Source organism: Populus nigra, chromosome 10, assembly GCF_951802175.1.
Source record: "Populus nigra chromosome 10, ddPopNigr1.1, whole genome shotgun sequence".
Lineage (NCBI taxonomy): Eukaryota > Viridiplantae > Streptophyta > Magnoliopsida > Malpighiales > Salicaceae > Populus > Populus nigra.
The window spans coordinates 15,490,536-15,509,954 of NC_084861.1; the positions used below are offsets into that span (position 1 = coordinate 15,490,536).

At 36.1% G+C, this 19,419-nt stretch overlaps 4 protein-coding genes and 1 long non-coding RNA gene across 7 annotated transcripts; 4 read left to right on the forward strand and 1 right to left on the reverse strand.

The window, feature by feature from the left end:
* The first annotated feature begins 1,516 nt into the window (after window positions 1–1,516).
* Window positions 1,517–3,239, forward strand: LOC133704199 (UDP-glucosyltransferase 29-like). Its single transcript, XM_062128980.1, has one exon. The coding sequence runs from the start codon at window positions 1,555–1,557 to the stop codon at window positions 2,875–2,877; it is 1,323 nt and encodes a 440-aa protein (XP_061984964.1). The 5' UTR covers window positions 1,517–1,554; the 3' UTR covers window positions 2,878–3,239.
* Window positions 3,240–3,658: 419 nt separating this feature from the next.
* LOC133705797 (UDP-glucosyltransferase 29-like) lies at window positions 3,659–4,969 on the forward strand. The gene has a single exon (XM_062131179.1). The coding sequence runs from the start codon at window positions 3,659–3,661 to the stop codon at window positions 4,967–4,969; it is 1,311 nt and encodes a 436-aa protein (XP_061987163.1).
* Window positions 4,970–5,581: 612 nt separating this feature from the next.
* LOC133704188 (protein GLUTELIN PRECURSOR ACCUMULATION 3) lies at window positions 5,582–10,837 on the forward strand. 2 transcript variants are annotated; one of them, XM_062128963.1, is made up of 16 exons: window positions 5,582–5,734; window positions 5,820–5,917; window positions 6,001–6,142; window positions 6,232–6,260; window positions 6,380–6,476; window positions 6,548–6,603; window positions 6,727–6,834; window positions 6,933–6,989; window positions 7,323–7,414; window positions 7,815–7,899; window positions 8,248–8,400; window positions 9,055–9,128; window positions 9,544–9,708; window positions 9,784–9,899; window positions 10,082–10,172; window positions 10,562–10,837. In XM_062128963.1, the coding sequence occupies exons 1-16, from the start codon at window positions 5,673–5,675 to the stop codon at window positions 10,619–10,621; spliced, it is 1,485 nt and encodes a 494-aa protein (XP_061984947.1). In that variant the 5' UTR covers window positions 5,582–5,672; the 3' UTR covers window positions 10,622–10,837. The 2 variants fall into 2 exon arrangements, with proteins under 2 accessions (XP_061984947.1, XP_061984948.1); XM_062128964.1 differs by having other exon boundaries at window positions 9,787–9,899.
* Window positions 10,838–11,032: 195 nt separating this feature from the next.
* Window positions 11,033–12,557, reverse strand: LOC133704189 (uncharacterized). Its single transcript, XR_009844012.1, has 2 exons — window positions 12,151–12,557; window positions 11,033–12,042 (listed from the first exon to the last, which is right to left on the reverse strand). It is a non-coding gene; the product is annotated as an uncharacterized LOC133704189 (long non-coding RNA).
* A 1,026-nt stretch (window positions 12,558–13,583) lies between these two features.
* On the forward strand, window positions 13,584–19,237 carry LOC133704496 (uncharacterized). 2 transcript variants are annotated; one of them, XM_062129330.1, is made up of 4 exons: window positions 13,584–13,842; window positions 13,980–16,421; window positions 17,931–18,241; window positions 18,518–19,237. In XM_062129330.1, exons 2-4 carry the CDS (start codon window positions 14,134–14,136, stop codon window positions 18,901–18,903), a joined length of 2,985 nt encoding a protein of 994 aa, XP_061985314.1. In that variant the 5' UTR covers window positions 13,584–13,842; window positions 13,980–14,133; the 3' UTR covers window positions 18,904–19,237. The 2 variants fall into 2 exon arrangements, with proteins under 2 accessions (XP_061985314.1, XP_061985313.1); XM_062129329.1 differs by having other exon boundaries at window positions 13,584–16,421.
* Window positions 19,238–19,419: the final 182 nt, after the last annotated feature.

The following is a 19,419-nucleotide window of genomic DNA, read 5'->3' on the forward strand; positions in this document are numbered from 1 at the left end:
TAGAACAGGAAACACCAACCTCGAGAAAAATCCTCGACTTATAAACATTTTTTTTTTGTTTCTATCTCTACCTGAAGTAATAAAACATTTAGAATTTATCGATTAAGCTTTTTCGTCTAAATTTCTTAGGAATTAGTTCATCTTGTCTTTCTTTAATTTATACTTTCTAGTATAATGGCTTCTAATCAGTTTCTAAATGAGTAGTTTTTTTTTAAACACCTTTTTATTCAAATTGAAAAAATGCTCTTCCATGATCAACACCAAATCATGATTCTTCCTTTTAAATTATTTTTTCTAATAGATTTGGTTAAATTTGACTTTTTATACAAGTGCATTTCTATCGGTTTAGATGGAAATATATGTTAAAAAATATAAAAATAAATTAAGAATAATTAGATTTTTAGAGACAAGTTAAGAATAAATTGAGCTAATTTCCAAAAAAAAAAGAAATTTTCATAAAAAAACCAAAATTTTCAAGTATAAATATGAACACAGAGATAACTAGAAACTTTTAAAAGTACTAATGAACAAATTAATAAAATAGTTTGGGGACTCTTTTGGTTAGCCGAGATCGAATTGGGCGGTTTACCATGGCAAGCCAGCCCTAATAAAATAGATCAACGGGCTTTGGCTTGACATGGTTGACTTTTTTTAAAATTATTTTTTTTAATTAAATTATTTTTTTATATAATTTTTATAATTTATATTTAGATTAGTATTTTTTATTTTTTATTTTTTTAAAAAATCTCTTTTTAATCATGCATTTAAATTTAAAGATTTAATATATATAAAAAACTCATAATAGCTATCATCTAAACCAGACACCCACCTTTATATTTCAAATTAAAGTCAAGATCCTAGAAATAAATTTTTCTATATAAAAATAAATAAATTGATAGAATAATGTCTGCTCTCTGTGCAGGCCTGCTTGGGATGGTCCTATTTTGTGACAGATGTCCATTAAAGACCACATAGTCCCTAACAATCATCGTGCTTGTTAAACATTTTTATTAAAATCTATCATAATATTAAATGTAAGTTTAGTTGATTAACTCAGTTAATTTAATGATTAATTAACCTAAATCTAATATGGATTAAATTTTAAATTAAACATGGTGTAAATTAATCTGATTAAATATAATCTACTAGACAAGTTAATCTATAATTTAATAAAAAATCATTTATTTTTTTTTTCTTTAGAAAAACTATATTGTGTCAACTTATATATGTTTTTTTTAAATATTGTTTTTAATTGAGTTAAATTAACCAAGTTAATCTAACTTATAATTAAACCTGAGTTTAATAGTTTGCAAGTGGTATTGATCAGCACCGAGAAAAATGATCCATCGTTGAAAGTTTTGCCAGACTTTTCCGCACATCTACATTGTTTATCCTCGTCTAGAAGCTATACATTTCTCTTTTAATGATATGATTTGACTTTGGTTAGAAAAATTAAGATTATTCTCAGCTCCTTTTAAGACTCCCCTCTCCTCTTTCACTTTACTTTCATCTTCTACCAGCCCAAAATCAAGAAAGATCACAAGGTTGATCTTGATGGATACCTCAAGTAAGAGCAATATTCGAGTTCTAATGTTTCCATGGTTAGCTTATAGTCACATGCATGCCTTCTTGGAGCTGGCCAAGAAGCTCTCAAAGAGAAACTTTTACATTTACCTCTGTTCAACACCCGCTAATCTTGCATGTATCAAAGAGAAAGAAGCTTCAGTAGAATTTGTAGAACTCCATCTTCCATCATTGCCCGAGCTTCCTCCTCACTACCACACAACCAAAGGTCTGCCCCGACATCTCTTGAGCAACTTGATGAAAGCCCTTGATATGTCAAGCTGTAGCTTCTCCGGAATCTTGACTGCATTAAAGCCAGACTTGCTCATTTCTGATTTCTTACAGCCATGGGCTCCTGCAAAGGCTTTATCACTTAAAATCCCAACCGTTCTGTTCATGGTTAGTGCTGCTATGCCTTACTGTTTTCTGCTTGATCTCGTGAAGATATCAGGTAGCACTGCTCTCCCCTTGCGGTCTAATTATCCACATGAATATGATTGTGAAAACGATAACCTCACGCTTCAAGATCGTCTTCTTCAATGCTTGGAAGGATCCAGTAATCTCATGCTGATTAGAAGTCTTAGGGAGTTAGAGGGAAAATATGTAGATGAACTCTCAGTGCTAGCCATGAAGAAGATTGTACTAGTGGGTCCACTTGTTCAGGAACTTAGTGAGGAAGAAAATGAGAAAACAGAAATCATAGAATGGCTCAACAAGAAAGACCCATGCTCAGTCTTGTTTGTTTCATTTGGCAGTGAGTGTTACTTGTCCAGGGAAGACAGAGAAGAGCTAGCTCATGGATTGCTGCTTAGCAATGTAAGTTTTATATGGGTCCTCAGGTTTCCTCAGGGAGAGAAAATAAGTGCAGAAGAAGCTTTGCCAGAGGGGCTTGTTGAGATGGTTGGAGAAAAGGGATTGTTCATTGAAGACTGGGCTCCCCAGAAGAGAATATTGGATCATCCTAGCATAGGTGGGTTTTTGAGTCATTGTGGCTGGGGTTCTATAATGGAAAGCATGAAAACCGGTGTTCCAATAATAGCCATGCCTATGCATGTTGATCAACCATGTAATGCCAAGCTCTTACAAGAGGTTGGTGTTGCTTTGGAAATCAAGAGAGAGCAGAACGGCAAACTTGGAAGAGAAGAGGTTGCAAAAGTGGTCAGAGAAGTGGTCGTGGAGGAAACAGGAGAGCAGGTGAGAAGAAAAGTCAGAGAATTGAGAGAGAGAATAAGAGGCAAAGAAGATGAAGATATGGATGAGGTAGTAAATGAGCTTGTCAAACTTTGTGGCCGGGAAGCAAATAAACCTCTCTAGTCAGAGCTCTGGACCTCCTCCTCCAAAATAAATCTCATCTTGTCTGATTCTGCAGTCAGCTGCTAGTCAAGCTTTGGATCTGAATAAGGAGAAGTAGATGAACATGTCTGGGTGTAGTTACTAGTAGCTTTGTGCTACTGACCCACTCAACTCGGTGTTCATCTCGCACCTGACTTTAGATCACCATACTACATCAATAAAAAACAAGCATCAGATGACAAATTGAAAGCAAGAAAAATATAGCTGGACCAGAAATTTGGAAATGTAATTAAAGCTTGCCAATCCTTCCATAACCTTGTTTAATCTCAATCTTCGATATTGTATTTGGTTATTAATATGGCAGGAGAAAAAACAAATATATATATATAAAATGTGTTTGATCGAGAAAAAAATAAAGATATAAATTCTTATACTTATATCTCTAAGTTTTTTTTTTATATCCTTTTGCTTTCGTTTTTTTATTTGACTTTGAGGAAGATTAAATTTTTTTTTTCAAACAATGTCATTATCAAAAAGATTCAACATGGATTTGCATACATCATCATAATTTGTTAAATATTTTACTAAACTTGATATCCAAACTCTATCATTAAAAAAATATTTTTCACAGTATTTTTGTTGTCCATACATTTAATTCTTCTTTAAATGTATGAACGTACTGCAATACAAGAAAAAATTACAAACAAGAGGGTGCCATAGCCTTATCCCCACACTTCTACTATTTCAGTATTTCTTGTCCATCAAATTATTGGCAAAATCAAGAGAGCAGTACCAAGCCCATATGGATGCCACAAATAGGAGTGTTTTGAGGGTTCTAATGTTTCCATGGTTAGCATATAGTCATATTCATCCTTTCTTGGAGCTAGCCAAGAAGCTTTCTGAGAGAAACTTTTACATTTATCTTTGTTCATCGCCTGCTAACCTTGGCCATATCAAAGAAAACCTACTGGAGATGAACTTCCCTTCAATACAGCTTGTAGAGCTTCATCTTCCATCATCGCCTGACCTTCCTCCTCATTACCACACAACCAAAGGTCTGCCGAATCATCTCCTGGGAAACTTGATGCAAGCATTTGATACGGCAAGCAGTAGCTTCTCCAGCATTTTGACAACATTAAGGCCAGATTTTCTAATTTGTGATTTCTTTCAACCATGGGCTCCAGCACTGGCTTTATCACTGAATATCCCAACTGTTCAGTTCGTGATTAGTGGCAATAAGGCAAATTCTGTTGCAGTTCATGCCTTCAAGAAGTCAGGTGTTGTTATTCAAGATTCTGCGAAAGATTTTCTTTTTATTAAAGACAGAATTCTTCAGCACCTGGAACAATCCTCTGGAATCATGTTGGTCAGGAGTTTGAGAGAGATTGAGGGCAAATACTTAGATGATCTTTCAGCTGTAACCATGAAGAGGGTTTTGCCAGTCGGTCCACTTGTTCAAGACCCTATTGCAGAAGATGATAAAAAAACTGAAATCACGGAATGGCTTAACAAGAGAGACCCATGTTCTTCAGTCATTTATGTTGCATTTGGCAGTGAGAATTATCTGTCAAAGGAGGATAGGGAAGAGCTAGCACTTGGTCTATTGCTCAGCAATGTAAACTTTATATGGGTCCTTAGGTTTCCTCGAGGAGAGGAAATCAGTGCAAGAGAAGCCTTGCCTGAGGGTTTCATTGAGATGGTTTCAGAAAGGGGATTGATAGTTGAGGAATGGGCTCCGCAGAAGAGAATCTTGAGTCATCCTAGCATTGGAGGATTCTTGAGCCATTGTGGATGGGGTTCTGTGTTGGAAAGCATGAAATTTGGTGTTCCATTGATAGCTATGCCCATGCATATTGATCAACCTCTGAATGCTGAATTTCTAGTGGAGATAGGAGTTGGTTTGGAAATCAAGAGAGACAAGAATGGTAAAATTGAGAGAGAAGAGGTAGCAAGAGTGATCAGAGATTTGGCAGGGGAGAGAACAGGAGAGCATCTGAGGAGGAAAGCCAGAGAATTGAGTGACTGCATAAGAGATAAGGCAGGCCAAGAAATAGACGAGGTAGTAAATGATTTGGTTCATCTTGTTGGCAGGAAAACACACAATCCCTTTTAGGTTGGTCCAATCCAACTTTTTGGAGCCCACATTTGCTATTATTGTGTCTGCAATAAAACTTTAATCAATAAAGGAAGACACCATGTTCTTGCTATTCTTGATTTGAAATTAAATAACAAAGTATAAATTAAGCAATAATATCGGATCATACGAGTGAGTTGTTAATATTTGCCTGGTATGGATAGAATTTGGTTATTTTTCATGATAAAGATAAATAAAATATATCGAGGCTTATTAACTAAAAACTCAATTTAAATCAAGCTTTAAATTTTAAAATATTAGAACATAATAAAAACACTTTTATTTTTATTTTTAGACACGTTATATCAGAGCAAGATATCAAATCAACCCGCTTAGTTGGGGAAGGTTTAACAATTACACAATAAATTGATGAATTACGTATAAACTAATCTGAAAACACCTTAATTAGAGGAAAAAAGGAAAGTTTATAATAAGCTTAAGACCCGTAATAATTTATATTTGACTCAAAGATTATTGATGGGCCAGGCTTCATATCTGGGCAACAGAAAGCCTTTTTCTTAATTAAATTGTTGGTATCCGGGCTTGGCTGGCATAGCCCAGCTCCCAATAAAATCTATTCCCGTAAAAAAGAAATTCAAGATCAACAGCAGTTCAGTTTGATCCCCCTCTCTTTCTTTTCTTCACTTACCAGTCCAACAGAAACTTCATAGCCAGAGCCAAAATGTATTACTGGATTCAAGCTTCTCCCTCTGACTTCTCCGGTACCTTGCCTCAACCTCGCAGGTACTCCTCTCTCTTTCTCTCTGTCTCGATGTTTTTAATGAATTTTTTTGATCGAGCCAGTGATTTTTTCTATATTACAAAACAGTGGTCACACCGCTGTTATTGTCGGAAAATCGAAGCTGGTTGTGTTTGGTGGACTTGTCGACAAGAAGTTTCTCTCCGACATCACAGTTTATGATCTGGGTACTGAACGTTGTCATAAAATTTGTTTTGTCTGAAAAGAGTTATCAAGTGCTGAATTAGTGTTGATTTGATTTGTTGTTTAGAGAATAAATTATGGTTTAAGCCAGAGTGTAGTGGAAGTGGGTCTGATGATGGACAAGTGGGACCTAGTGCCAGAGCATTTCATGTTGCTGTTTCTATTGATTGCAATATGTTCATTTTCGGTGGCCGGTTCAGTAATAAAAGGTTTGTGCATTGCGAATCTTGTCTGTAACGCCGCAGTGTGCACCATTTGTGTCTTGATTGATGATGGTATTTGTTTGATTGATGTCCAGGTTGGGTGATTTTTGGGTTCTTGATACCGGTAAGGATGAATGTATATATGTATTTGTGCTATTGGTTTGGTAGTTTGTTTCATCAGTGAAATGGGGTTTTGTGAATTTACGTATTTGTGATGTAATGGTTTGAATATAATTGCTTCAGAGATATGGCAATGGTCAGAGTTGACCAGTTTGGGTGACTTGCCTTCACCGAGGGATTTTGCTGCAGCTTCGTCTATTGGAAACCGGAAGATTGTCATGTAGGTATTTTAGTATATTGTGTAGTTCATTACAGCGAGATGTAGTTAATGAGAAATATTTTTTAATGCAGGCATGGTGGCTGGGATGGCAAGAAGTGGTTGTCAGATATCTATGTCCTGGACACAAGTGAATTCTCTGCTCTCTGGCTTTGGAATCTCTCCCTGTGTCTACTGACATTTTATTAGGGAGACTTTTTATTTTATTTCAAATTCGGTTATTGTGTTTTTATGAGAATGCTTGTTTAAATAGTGTCACTTGAGTGGATGGAGCTGGCAGTTACAGGAACATTGCCTCCACCTAGATGTGGCCATACAGCTACCATGGTTGAGAAACGATTGCTTGTCTATGGTGGAAGAGGTGATGCAGCACTGTTTATCTTTGTTTGACAATTGGGTTTCATTATTCAATTCATATAAGTTACTCCTAACTGACTGGAAGGTTCTTAACTTTGATAGGTGGTGGCGGACCAATCATGGGGGATTTATGGGCTCTGAAGGGTCTTATTGAGGAAGGTTGAGCATCAACTCTTTTCAGCATCTTTAGTTGAAGATTCATATACATTTCACCCATTATATTTTAGATAATACTTTTTAGTGCTGCTTTAGATTGTGCATAGTAAAGCTCCTTATCTCACCAAACTTTTATATTCTATTCTGGTCATTTTGGTCCATTCTTTTATATAAGATGCTGCAAGTTCCATGTTCTAGTCATTTCTTTAAATTATACGATTGTTGTTTTCTCAAGAGCTGGAAAGTTTTCCCTTAGACATTCTACTTTTGCTTAACTCTTGAGTATTGTCAATCAATTAATTTGAGTTAATTTTATGTTTTTGTTGTGCAAGGAAGAGAATGAAACACCAGGGTGGACACAGCTGAAGCTTCCCGGTCAAGCACCATCTCCTCGTTGTGGTCATACTGTAACTTCTGGAGGGCACTATGTAATTACATTTGCATTTGTTCCTATTCCGTTTGCGCAATTTTTTTTACATGCTGCTATTTGTTATTGCTCTGCCTCAATTTGCATGTATGTGTTAATATTACATAGAATGTATTTTGAGTAGTATAATTTCTGGGGTTGTTTCTGTTGTTACACAATGCAATCATGTTTGTGTAGTAAGTTTGTGGGTAGCAGAAATTACAGTTCACCTTCAAGTATATATTTCACGAGGAAACATGTTCTTGAACTTCTAATACCCATGTTCCTTGGCAAGTAATTTTATGGCCACATTGCACTGATCGGCCTGTGACTTTTAGTCTTTTATGTGATGAATTGATCATTTTATGAAAGTTCTCTATTGATAGTTAGCAGTTCTGGCTATTAAAACTTTATCTTTTCAGCTCTTGCTGTTTGGAGGGCATGGTACTGGTGGTTGGTTGAGTCGTTATGACATTTATTTCAACGACTGCATTGTTTTAGACAGGGGTATGTGCTTCTTGAAATTCCTTCTTGAACTCTTTAGACATAGTGTAAGATATAAATAATTGAAGGTGTTGATAATTGTGAATGGACTTACCATATAATTGGACTTACCTGCTACTGCTGTTGGATATAGTTATATAATGAAAAATACTCTGGAAAAGTTTCTAGATTATTGATCCAAATGATTGGCCCTCACTATTTGTGTGTGTGTGGTAATCACTGTCTTCTTTCTTTTCCTGTTTCACCATTCTTTGCCACAAGGTGATTTTGAAATGTTTTACTTCTTCTCTGCCTCCTATGCACCTTTTCTTCTCCTGACTATTTGTTTAAATCTGTTTGTTCCTTCTTCAGTGTCTGCGCAGTGGAGGCGCTTACCTACCAGTGGCGATCCTCCTCCTGCTCGGGCATACCACTCTATGACATGTGTTGGTTCACGATATCTGTTATTTGGAGGCTTTGATGGGAAGTCAACTTTTGGAGATTTATGGTGGTTGGTTCCAGAAGGTACTAGATTTACTTTTAAGTAATGTGAATGTCCTTGAACTCCATTGATTGTGGTTAAGTCATAAATGGCCCTTTTACTCTTGGGGTTTCCCCGATTGAGTTATCAATTATTCTATGCATCGAAGTTTATTCTGTTCCAGTTTTCTGTACAAATTATTAGAGGCCTAACAACCATGGCATGCGAGTGAAGAGCCAACAACTATGGCATGGAACCATAAATGATACGAGAAAACTAATATAGGATTTCCAGATTTACTAATAGAAGACGGAGTTATGTGTTCTGATTTGTTAATGAATTGTTAATCTTCTTCATTTTTTTTTTCACAATTTGTTGAACAAAGTAAACAATTTTTTGTTATTGAAAAAACATAATTAAGTCTTGTGAAAGCAATATTTGAAACAAAAGAAGAATTTAGCAATTCTGATGAATGAAGAGGAACATACTATATATAGACATTTGACAAAATGCTGATTCGCAAAAGAAGATCACATGAGAAAGGAGCAAGATTGCGGGATTAAACAATTTCACGAATTCAAGTTATCATTGATTTGTGTTGGAGTACAATCGATCAGTTTCTTCTGTTGTCCAGGGTTTGATTTTTTATGTAGCCAATAACGTTGCTACTTTGTTGCCCCTTCTTATCTGTTTTGTAGGGGACCCAATTGCAAAACGATCTCCACTAGAAGCTCTTCCACAAAATAAGGATGATAGTGTCCATTCACGCAAGGTAAAAAGGCAATGGCCCATCTCAGCTCCTTAATTTTCTAAACTCCTTAACAGCCATTTGGTCAAGTAGCTCCCCAAGGATCTCATTTTTTTTTTTTTTTTGCCTTTTGATTAGACTAACCTAAGTTAGCTAGTATCAGCTTTATTAGCTTAAGCAGTTCCAATTTTCAGAATCAACCTAGGTTCAATTCGAAATTTATTATATGGTACAGGTGCAGTTTGGAATTTTTCGTGAGTTCTTATGTTTGGCATTTGTAAAGTTTGACTGCCTGTACTATCCGAAATGAAGCTCTGAATAGGAATCAATACACACTAGGACTTTAAAATTTTACTTACTGTTGTTATTTTATCATGTATTGATCAGGTCAGTTTATTTTCCCCTTAAATATGTGAATGCCCTGCAAAATGTTTCACAGGAAAGCCAAAGCGAAGGATCTGCTATATTAGAATTACAAAAGAGACTAGAAATTTCAGCTTCAGTCTCTAGTTCTGGGCTTCAAATTGTAGATGAGCTGGAAGACAGAGAATTTCTTGAACTTGCCTCAGGGCTGATTGGAGATGAAGTTTCCAATAATGGACAGGTTTTTCCCAACTATCTGTATTTTATGATTTCAGTATTTTGCATACTCCACTTATAAAATTCTCTGTGATTGAAGAAGGAAATTCAGGCAGTCCGTGACCACTGGAGGAAGTCCGCACCAAGTTCAGTAAAACTCAAGGAGCTAGGGCCCTTGCTTCGTGATTACCAACGCCTGATTACTCGCCATTACTTGTAAGAATGACCAGATCCTCAGCATGTATTTGTCAGTTCACTTGTCTCAAAATGTCACAGTAGTTGTGGTCTACAATTAGTAGTATTTTCAGTTGCCAGCAGTGTGGATCCTCAGTTAATCTTCAAGTTGCCTATGTAAAAAGCTGTGCATTCATCTTGAAGTTTGTGTATGTCTGTGACAGAGCAAATGGTGGTGCTGATTTAACCCCCGTGGAATCTCATTTTCCTGGGAAAGACTCTCATCGGTTTTATCACATTAAAAGTGCTTCTAAGGTACGAGTTGTGTAAATCAATGTGCTTCTTGTTTGTCATTTTAGTTGATTTTATGCAAAATTTTAGAGGATTTAGACACGTCTTAAGTTTCATGGATAATGCTGGAAATCTTTGAGTAAATCAGATGATAAGGGTGCTGGATCAATTACTACACCTCACTAATGAACATAACATGCAATTAAATATTGTTCTACCAGACAATACCAAATGAACTCTTTTCTTTATTCAATGAAGATCAGTTTGTAGAATGAATACATGAATGCCCATTGTGAAGATTCCTAAGTGTGATGAGTTCCTATATGGAACATCACCATTATCCATTTTCAGTCTTCGTGCTTCTCTTTAATGCTTCCCTAATCTCATGCTCGTTGCTGATTGTGGAATTTCAGTTGCGTATGGATGATATCCCAAAGTTGCTGGAAGAGTACAAACAGCTTTCATCTGATTGAAAAACAATTCGGGAATGCCCTTTGTGTCAAAATCGTTGTAGGAGTTTGTATCGCATGGTAACTCTTTCAAACTGGAAAATTTACATTACTTTGGGTGAACGAAAGCAGATGATAGGTAAACCAGTAGGTCAATAACTCTCTGTCTCATAATTTTATCTCTCTTTTTTATTACTTTTTTTTAAATTATTTTTCTTTGGAATGTGACTGTTTGAAACATATTCGGCTTGATTACGTTTCTAATTCACAAAAAAATTACTTTAAATTTTAACTTCTTGTGAATTGATCGAACAAATATGGAAGTAACAATTGATTGAATCACCGTGAAATTATATAATTTATACTGCTAAGGATTATAAATCATAAGGGCTTTTGAATTGTGAGTCGTGGAAGCCAATTGTTTTTCCCCTAAGATAAGATATAATTTTCTTCTTGATTGATTCATAATACATGAATTACAAGTGGATCAAACATGCTTTCCCCTAACTTCCTTAATCTCTAAAATGGGTTTACAAAGACAATGAATTTAATCAAGCCCTGATCCATGGTCATGCATTTCTTTGCATTTAAGTCAGACCTTTATGGTTTTAGCGCAGGGCTTGCTTTTGGCTACTAGCTTGAACTAGGTTAAATTCAATGAAGAAACACAACATCATTGAACGAAGCACATAAAAAAAAGAAGTTTTGAAAGGAAAAATCAGAACGTAATGAATACAATAACTCGCAGTGAGATCATAGAAGGCAGAGATATTCAGCGTTTGGACTCCATGATCTTGTTCAGTTCTTCCAGCTTCTTCATCCCTTGTCTTTCACTCTCAGTCAGCAGCCGCCAAGAAAAAGATAAAAAAATGAAGAAGAATCAGAGAAAGTTGTGCCTAGCCGAGCTTTTTCCTTGGTTCTTTTCATTGAAAGATTCCAGGGCTTCCTTGTATTGTTTCTCCTGTAGACAATCAGAATTATCTTATTTAGGAAAAGAAAACTTGCACAAAATAGGAATAGGAGCATCTGTTACACCTTCTTTTGGCAGCTCTGACCTACAGGCCGTTTCAACTCTCTATTTGCCATGTCAATGTTCTTCTTAGGTACAATCGCAACATCTATCCTCAAAAGGATCAGTCATACATAAAAAAATCAGTCTCTTCTTCTCCTGCTTGAAACTTAGATATGTCCAGTCTTGGAATTTCCTCTTCCTCATTGATCTCTTCTGTCGATAGCCTTCCGCTGCTGCGAATATTACTCCACATGTTTCGCATCTTTCACCAGACTCAAACTAGTTCAAGAGTTTCTATATTTGGCAGCAAAGTTTCCACAAAACCCTAAAACGTCAACTTCTTTTGTATCCTCTCCTCATGCGATCTCTTGTTTAGCTGAGAAAGCAAAAGACTATATTATATCCCAAAATGCTCCCCAAGACTACCTGCTTCCTGTTGAAAAGGTTTCAAGAAAAGCAAGGACAGGACATCCAAAGAATGGGAATTACTCGCTTTATTCCAACTGAAACTGCGATGCTGCTAGGTTAAAGGCAAACTCACCTTAAAAAACATACTTTGTTGTCGAACAACAATGTAACCAAAGATCTATATGGTCCTCTTTTTAGTACTCTCTTGCATCAAGCACGTAGTTAATTACAGTCAAAATCCCAATGAGCAACCTACATATTCTCCTGCAAGTAATTTCATATTTACACATTAATGATTCATTTTTATAATTTTTTACATTTTTAAACACCTATATAATTAACAGTATTTTCAAATTAGTTGAAAAAAAAAAAAAGGGAGATGAGCCACAAGAACGATTCCTTTGATGGGAAGGACTGATCTTTCTTTTCCTTTTTCTTCCTTGTCCCCCCTCTGCCTCCTATTCCTTAGATTACACCATCATCATCGTCATCACATGTTCCTTTCAGCTGGCTGTCCATGATAACCAAAAGCCATGGGAACATAATTACTACTTGAACCACTCGCACCTGTACAATATTCCTCAACCACTCGCATTTGTCTCCCTATCAGAAAATTAGTAATTAATACAATCGAAAATATTAATAGAATTTTTTTCCAGTATATTACAGTGACATGACTGAATTTTTCAATCACTTAACACTGAGAAGAATATTCCCATAAGATATAAAAAGAAAAAAATTAAAAAAATCAAATAATTTAATGACAATGTAAGTTTTATAAACAATGTTACCAACTGAATTACCCGATGATAAATTTTTTTTTTATTAAACTTTTTCTAGTAAAATCTTATGGTTTACATATGACTTCTTATTATTTTGTTTGAGAAAAATAAATAAAATCAAAGTTGTCATTGAAAACCAGGATTTATGTTGGTCCAAATATTAAATAAAAGCCAGTAAAAATCAAATATTAAAAGGATAAATTAGATCAACCATGCATATAATAAGCATAACTACATTATTCTATAAAAAATAATCCATAAGTATATTAAATATTCCTTTTTTTTTCAAAACTGCACTATTGTTTTATAGCAGTTTTTTTTCTTCAAATAAATATATTATCACATTAATCATTGAAGTGATCTTCAATAGTTTTATTTTGAATAATAAAATATATTTACTGTAATCACAATAAATCTCAAAAAGCCAATTATACAATACTGTTACAATAACAAAATTGGTTTCAATCTAGAATTTTCTTACAATGATTTTTTTATATATAAATCCAGGCATTTTTTGAATAGAAATTGTTTTTCAAATATTCACGGAACAAAATTTAATTCCAAGATTGAAGAACTTAAATATTAATATGTAATTTCACACCAACTAAAATTCAAACTAGTTGAACAAGAAGATATTCAAAAGCCCTTACACCATTCAATTCCACCGAACCCAATTGGCCCAATATCCATTTGTGATAATTGATAAATATAATATTGTTTTTGGTAATTAATAAATATAAATATTTAATAATTAAGTCATTAATTACTTTAATTGTGCACCAATCCCACAGGACACAAGGAAGGTTGAAGAGTGGAATTATTCAACAACCAAGCCACTTCAAAGTGAACCAGTGAAAAAATGAAACACTCTCGTCTTTCCATCTTCTCTTCACCTAAACCTCGAAAGAAAAATAGAAAAACAAACAAGCAAACTTCTTCATTATACAGGACATGAAAAATCTAGAGAAGCGAGAGAATTTGATAAAAAAAAAAGAGTCAACAAATCAATGACGGGTTTTCTTTGTTTTCAACAACAAAGAAAGGTTTGGTCTTTTTTCTTTTGATCTGTCATAGCAATCAAATTCATATATGGGTTTTTCTTGATTGGTGTTTTGAGTAGATTTGGAGTGTTAGTAGTGTCAATCTGCTGAAGTACTTTACTGGGTTCTGGATATTTCAGGGTTCTGGCTTTCTTAAGTTGCTTAAAGATTGAATCCTGGTGATTTATCGTGTTGTGAAAGATTCTATATGTTCCAAAGCTTAAGACATAATAGAGATATTGATTGCAGATTTGCAGTATTTAGTGTGTTTTAATATTTAAGTAATTAAGAAAGATGCAATCTAGGAGGAAAGAAGATTATGTGACACAGTCGCCATCTTCAAAGATACGTAATCCACATAGAACTGATATAGGACATGAGTCGCATCCTGCTCCTCGCCATAATGCAGTGGATCGGTCTCCACGCGTGCAGCAGCGAAGGAGTTTAAGCCCTCGTAGTAAGGTTGAGGTTTCTAGAAGGGTAGTTCAAGGGGAGGGAAGGAGCAGTTCAACTGAAAAAAGGGACTATGGTTGGCATTTGGGTGCAGGTAGGACTGAAAAAGTCCGGCCTGGTTCCCTACAATATGCGCAAGAGCATAGAAAGCCTCATTCCGACGACGGGGTTGTGCATAGGAAGTACAGGCAAGTTGAGGATATGGATTATGATGATGGTAAAAGTAATAGATTGAAGCGAGGATATGATCATCATGCTGCACATTCTAGAGTGAATAAAGAAAAGGATTATCGTGAAAGCAGGGCTGTGGGTATTGATGGGCATGGCATGTTGGGGCAGAAATCAGTGCCCATGGAAGATGGTTTGGTAAGAGGGCCATATTGGGTGCCTCCAGATTTGGTTCCCAACTCATCTTATGGAGATACTGGGGCGCATATACAGTCAATGTCCCGGGGTATGGATATTGGCCACTTTGAGGATGAGGAACTTCGATTTCGAGAGCCTATACCATCAGATAAGATTCCAGTCAGGGATTTTTATGAAGAAGATGAAAGACCCATGTTTCATTCTAGAAATGTTCCATACACCAGGATGCCAGCTCCTCATTCTAAGGATTTGGAAAGCACTTCTCGTTTTGAAAATTTTGCTGGTTCATCTTCTGGATTCTCAAGGAGTGAGTTCCCAAGTTCGTATAGAGAAGGCATGCCTTTAGCTGAATCAGATGAATATCCAAGGAGCAGCATGAAACTCACAGAACCTATGGATTTTAACACATATAGGGAAAGGCCAGTTATGGACATAAGAGACCGAGAGGCTGGTAAGAGAATTATTACGAGTTATCCTCAGGGTGCCTATAATCCTAAAAGGGTCTCACATGATCATTACCTTTACTCCAGGTCACAAGGAACTGTGAATGATGATCATGCATATCTATCTGATGACATACACAGAATGATGTCCCCACCTTCTCCATTGGACTATGAGCATGCTCGAATAGATTATGAGCATAGAGAATTTTCAAGGCCGAGTATGCACCCTGTTAGAGACAGGACTGAGCATGCTGAGGGTTCCTATATAAACATGAGAAGGAGCACTGTATTTGATCATCCTACAATTCAAAAGCAAGCACCTATGGAGAACCTCGATGCAGGCAGAATACAACATGCATCAAAATACAATGCAGAATATTTGGGCTCTGCATATACCCGAGTTGAGTTTGGACAGGGGGAGTTACAAGATAATAGGAAATCTCATTTGGGTGTCACACAGAATCACCAAATCCCACATTCGAGGTCAAATTATGGGTTCGGACGAGATGCAGGTCCACAGTTTCAAAAGGAAACATTGGACAATCCTCGTATGCCATTATATGACCTGGAAAGGCTTGCTGCCAAGAGGCAAAGGACGAGGGAAGAGCTTGCCATAAACAAGCTATCAGATAAAGCATTCAAGCAGAAGTATGTAATGGAGGAAGAAATAAATAGGCATGACAGAAAGTACGTTGTGGAGGAAGATATAAATAGGCATGATACAAGAAATATTGTGTCAAACAAATGGAATGCACCTCAAGAATTTGAAGATGTTTATGAAACAGGCGAGGAATGGGTAAATGAAAATGCAGGTGATTTACATGCATCCAGGACTCAGAGGTTTTATCAGAGTGCATATAGAAATGCTAAAAGGACATATGACAGCCAAGATATTCTTGGAGATTCTGCATCTGAAGACTGGTTGTCTTCTCAAGCTTCTTTGTCACCTGCACGAAGGCATTCCAGTAGACATTATAAACCTGGTGCTAAATATATGAACGGTCATCCAAGATCTGGTCCTTTAAGCTGGTATAACTCGCACCAGACTGATAGAAAAAGTGGTGTTCATAGACAGCATAGGATTTGGAAAAGAAATGATGATTTTGGCGAGGATGCAAATGTAATTGATGATGACCAGCTAGAAGAATGGGTGAATCTTGGGGAGGCTGAACCACCTGAAGGCTCAGAGGAATTCAAGCAACTGGTGGATGAAGCCTTCTTGCTGTACTCTAAAAGATTAAATTTGAACTCTGCAGTTCGGAGAAGATACAAGGAGCAAGGAAAAGCTGGTAGTTTGTTCTGCATCGTTTGTGGCAAAAGGTCTGTTTACTTTTTCTGTGATATGCATTTTTAAAGTGGAGAACTTTTCCATATTTTGATTCAGGAGTTTCCTAGTTTGTCTTACGGAAATCAGGTGAGTTTTGGCTAAACCCAAAAGACCTTTTTTTTCCAGTTATTTCTGTGATTTTATCATATTAGTCTGTGATGGTGGAGATCATTTATTTATGTTACTGTTACTTGCTGGGGTAATCTTTGGAGGTGGATGATTTCATGCAATGGAGCATGAGCATTTGGCGAACTCCTAGCAATGGATAAAGGGGACTACTTGAATCTTGCATGAGGCTTTTTTTTGGCATTAAATATGCTTTCAATGATTTATAGATTGTGTTTATGCATTCTGTTCCTTGTGTAAATGTGTGAGAGGTGATTGGTCAGAGTAACTCCTTTGGTGAAATCTGTTCCTTGTGTAAATGTGTGAAAGGTAATTGGTCAGAGTAACTCCTGTGGTGAAATTTATGTAAATGATTGTTGTGTGCACGTTGATAGTCTAAAAGTGATCAAGAATTACAATTTCTTGTTTCACATAAAAATTGTCTTAAACCGTTGTTTGACGTAACATTTAAATGGCAAAATCTTTGGCAATATAATAACTGTTAGCAAATGCTTATAATGTGTGATTGGATGGCTTTGTGCTGCTGGAAGCAGTAGAAGAATCACACTGGATGTATATGATGGGTGGCTATAGAAGAAGGGGCTGTTTATGCATGGATCAGAAAGGGAAGATTGAGGTAGTTAGCAGCAGGTCAAATGGGTCAGAGAAAAAGGGCTTAACTGCTTCCCAGTTTTTTGTGCTGTTCGAGGACATGCTAATTCTGTTTATTTGTGAGGCTATGATGCGAGACAATTAAGATTTGAGGAGGTATAGAAGGGAAAGTAAGAAATAAGAAAGAAGAAGCTGGGAAGAAGAAGTAGGAGCTGAAGAAGAGAAGAAAAAATTAGGGGAAGAGAACAAAAGTCTGTAACTTTTTTTTAATTCATCAAAACTGTACATAATGTGAAACATTACATATAAATAGTAAAACCCTAATCACAACCAATAATTAGGCTAACAACCCACTAAATAAAATACCCAACAAAATAACATGAATTAAGCCCAATAATAAACCCAGATAAAATCCAAAACATAGGGGTTGGACGATCCTCCTTCATCTTTTGACCATACATGTGTGGGGACCGTGTCTTGGGTTTGGTGTCTTCACCGCACTAGCATTGTATTTCTTGAAGAATGCCTATGTGATATTTGCTTGTTCACCTTGCATTTTCAGCAGGAATAGGTATTGTTAAGGACTGCATTTACTTTCCATAGAAAAGATGTTTAATCTATGCCACTGATATAAATTGGCTAATGAAATGTTAAATTCATTCCTGCTGATTTCTTTATTGTACTCATTTATGGATATGATGCTTGTCCATCAAATTCCTTTTGGCATTGTTGCACTCCATCTTGCACTTCACTTTCTTATGTTTACATGCCTATGCTTTTAACAGCTCATCAAAGGAGTTCATGGCTGCCCAGAACCTGGTACAGCATGCCTTTATGTCTCACAAGATTGGGCTGAGAGCCCAGCACTTGGGTCTTCACAAAGCAATATGTGTTTTGATGGGGTGGAATAGTTTCGTGCCTTGTGATGCAATAACATGTGTTCCTGAGATCTTGCCTGCCGAAGAAGCTGTTGCTCAGAAAGAGGATTTGATGCTCTGGCCTCCACTTGTTGTTATCCACAACATTTCTATGTCGAACAACAACCCAGAACATCAGAAGGTCGTACCTATTGAAGGGGTGGAGGCTTTTCTGAGAGGTAGTTGCATTTTATTTGATCAGTTAGGGGATACAGTCTTACTAAAATGAAACTTGAGTCGGGAATGCATGTAGAGAACAATTACTCTTTCTAATGCTAATGAAGAGAAACATTAGCTTGAATTCATTGAGTCTTTGAACATACAAGGAAGAACAGCATACATTTCGTGTTCGCAAATTTTTCTGCAACATTTGAAAGCAGTTGTATGTATATTCAGTATTTTGCCTGACTAACAGTTTGTCTCACTCTTACCAATTCACTACGTCCCTTTGATAGGTAAAGGTATTGTTGGGGGTAAAATCAAGGTATGCCTAGGAAAACCTGCAGACCAAAGCATTATGTTGGTAAAGTTTTTGGGAACTTTTACTGGACTTGGAAATGCAGAGAAGCTTCACAAATATTTTGCTGAGAAGAAACATGGGAGAGAAGAATTTGAGCATAAAACATCCAACAATGGTAACAACATCAGTAGTGGGAAAGAAGAAACTCAAGGAGGCGGCAAGTTGGAGGAGCAACTACTATATGGGTACCTGGGAATTGCTGAGGACTTGGACGGGCTTGATTTTAATACCAAGAAGTGGATTAAAATAAAGAGCAAGAAGGAAATTCAAGAGCTGGCAAATGCCCCTGTTAAAACTGATGACAAGTTGCTGAATTACTAATGACAAGTTGCTGAATAACTAATGGCAAATATTAACTTAAACATGGTGAAGCAATTTCCTTCAGGAGGAATATTCTGCGAAAAAAGTTTCTCCATCCTTTGTTCCAGTCTATTGGTAGTCTATTATACATAGCTTAAGGTAGTGCAATCCTACCTTAAGCTATGTATACGTATCAAGATTTGGAATTATCTTTGTTACGAAGATAGAAATTTCTGTGCAGAAGTTATCCTCTTGTATGTGTAGTCTATTGGTAGAACAATACTACTTTAAGCTATGAATACAGATCAAGATTAAGAATGTCTTTGTAATCTAAGGCTTGTTTGTTTGCTGAAAAGTATCTTTTTTTTGGAAAATAAATTTTGGGAAAAGTGAATTCTAAGAAAGTGAATTCCGGGAAAGTATTTTCCTATGTTTGGTAGTGTAAAGAAAAATAAGTTAGAAAATACTTTCCAGTGTTTGGTTATGTTATGGAAAATGAGCTGGAAAATAACTTATTAATATTTTATTTTTTTCAAG

Excerpts from the sequence above, each read along its gene's own strand:
- LOC133704188 (XM_062128963.1), top strand. The coding sequence starts at position 5,673 with ATGTATTACTGGATTCAAGCTTCTCCCTCTGACTTCTCCGGTACCTTG. Across the intron at positions 6,477-6,547 it reads GGAAACCGGAAGATTGTCAT|GCATGGTGGCTGGGATGGCA; the intron begins GTAGGTATTTTA and ends TTTTTAATGCAG. Across the intron at positions 9,900-10,081 it reads CTGATTACTCGCCATTACTT|AGCAAATGGTGGTGCTGATT; the intron begins GTAAGAATGACC and ends TGTCTGTGACAG.
- LOC133704199 (XM_062128980.1), top strand. The coding sequence starts at position 1,555 with ATGGATACCTCAAGTAAGAGCAATATTCGAGTTCTAATGTTTCCATGG.
- LOC133705797 (XM_062131179.1), top strand. The coding sequence starts at position 3,659 with ATGGATGCCACAAATAGGAGTGTTTTGAGGGTTCTAATGTTTCCATGG.
- LOC133704496 (XM_062129329.1), top strand. The coding sequence starts at position 14,134 with ATGCAATCTAGGAGGAAAGAAGATTATGTGACACAGTCGCCATCTTCA. Across the intron at positions 16,422-17,930 it reads TGCATCGTTTGTGGCAAAAG|CTCATCAAAGGAGTTCATGG; the intron begins GTCTGTTTACTT and ends TGCTTTTAACAG. Across the intron at positions 18,242-18,517 it reads GGTGGAGGCTTTTCTGAGAG|GTAAAGGTATTGTTGGGGGT; the intron begins GTAGTTGCATTT and ends TCCCTTTGATAG.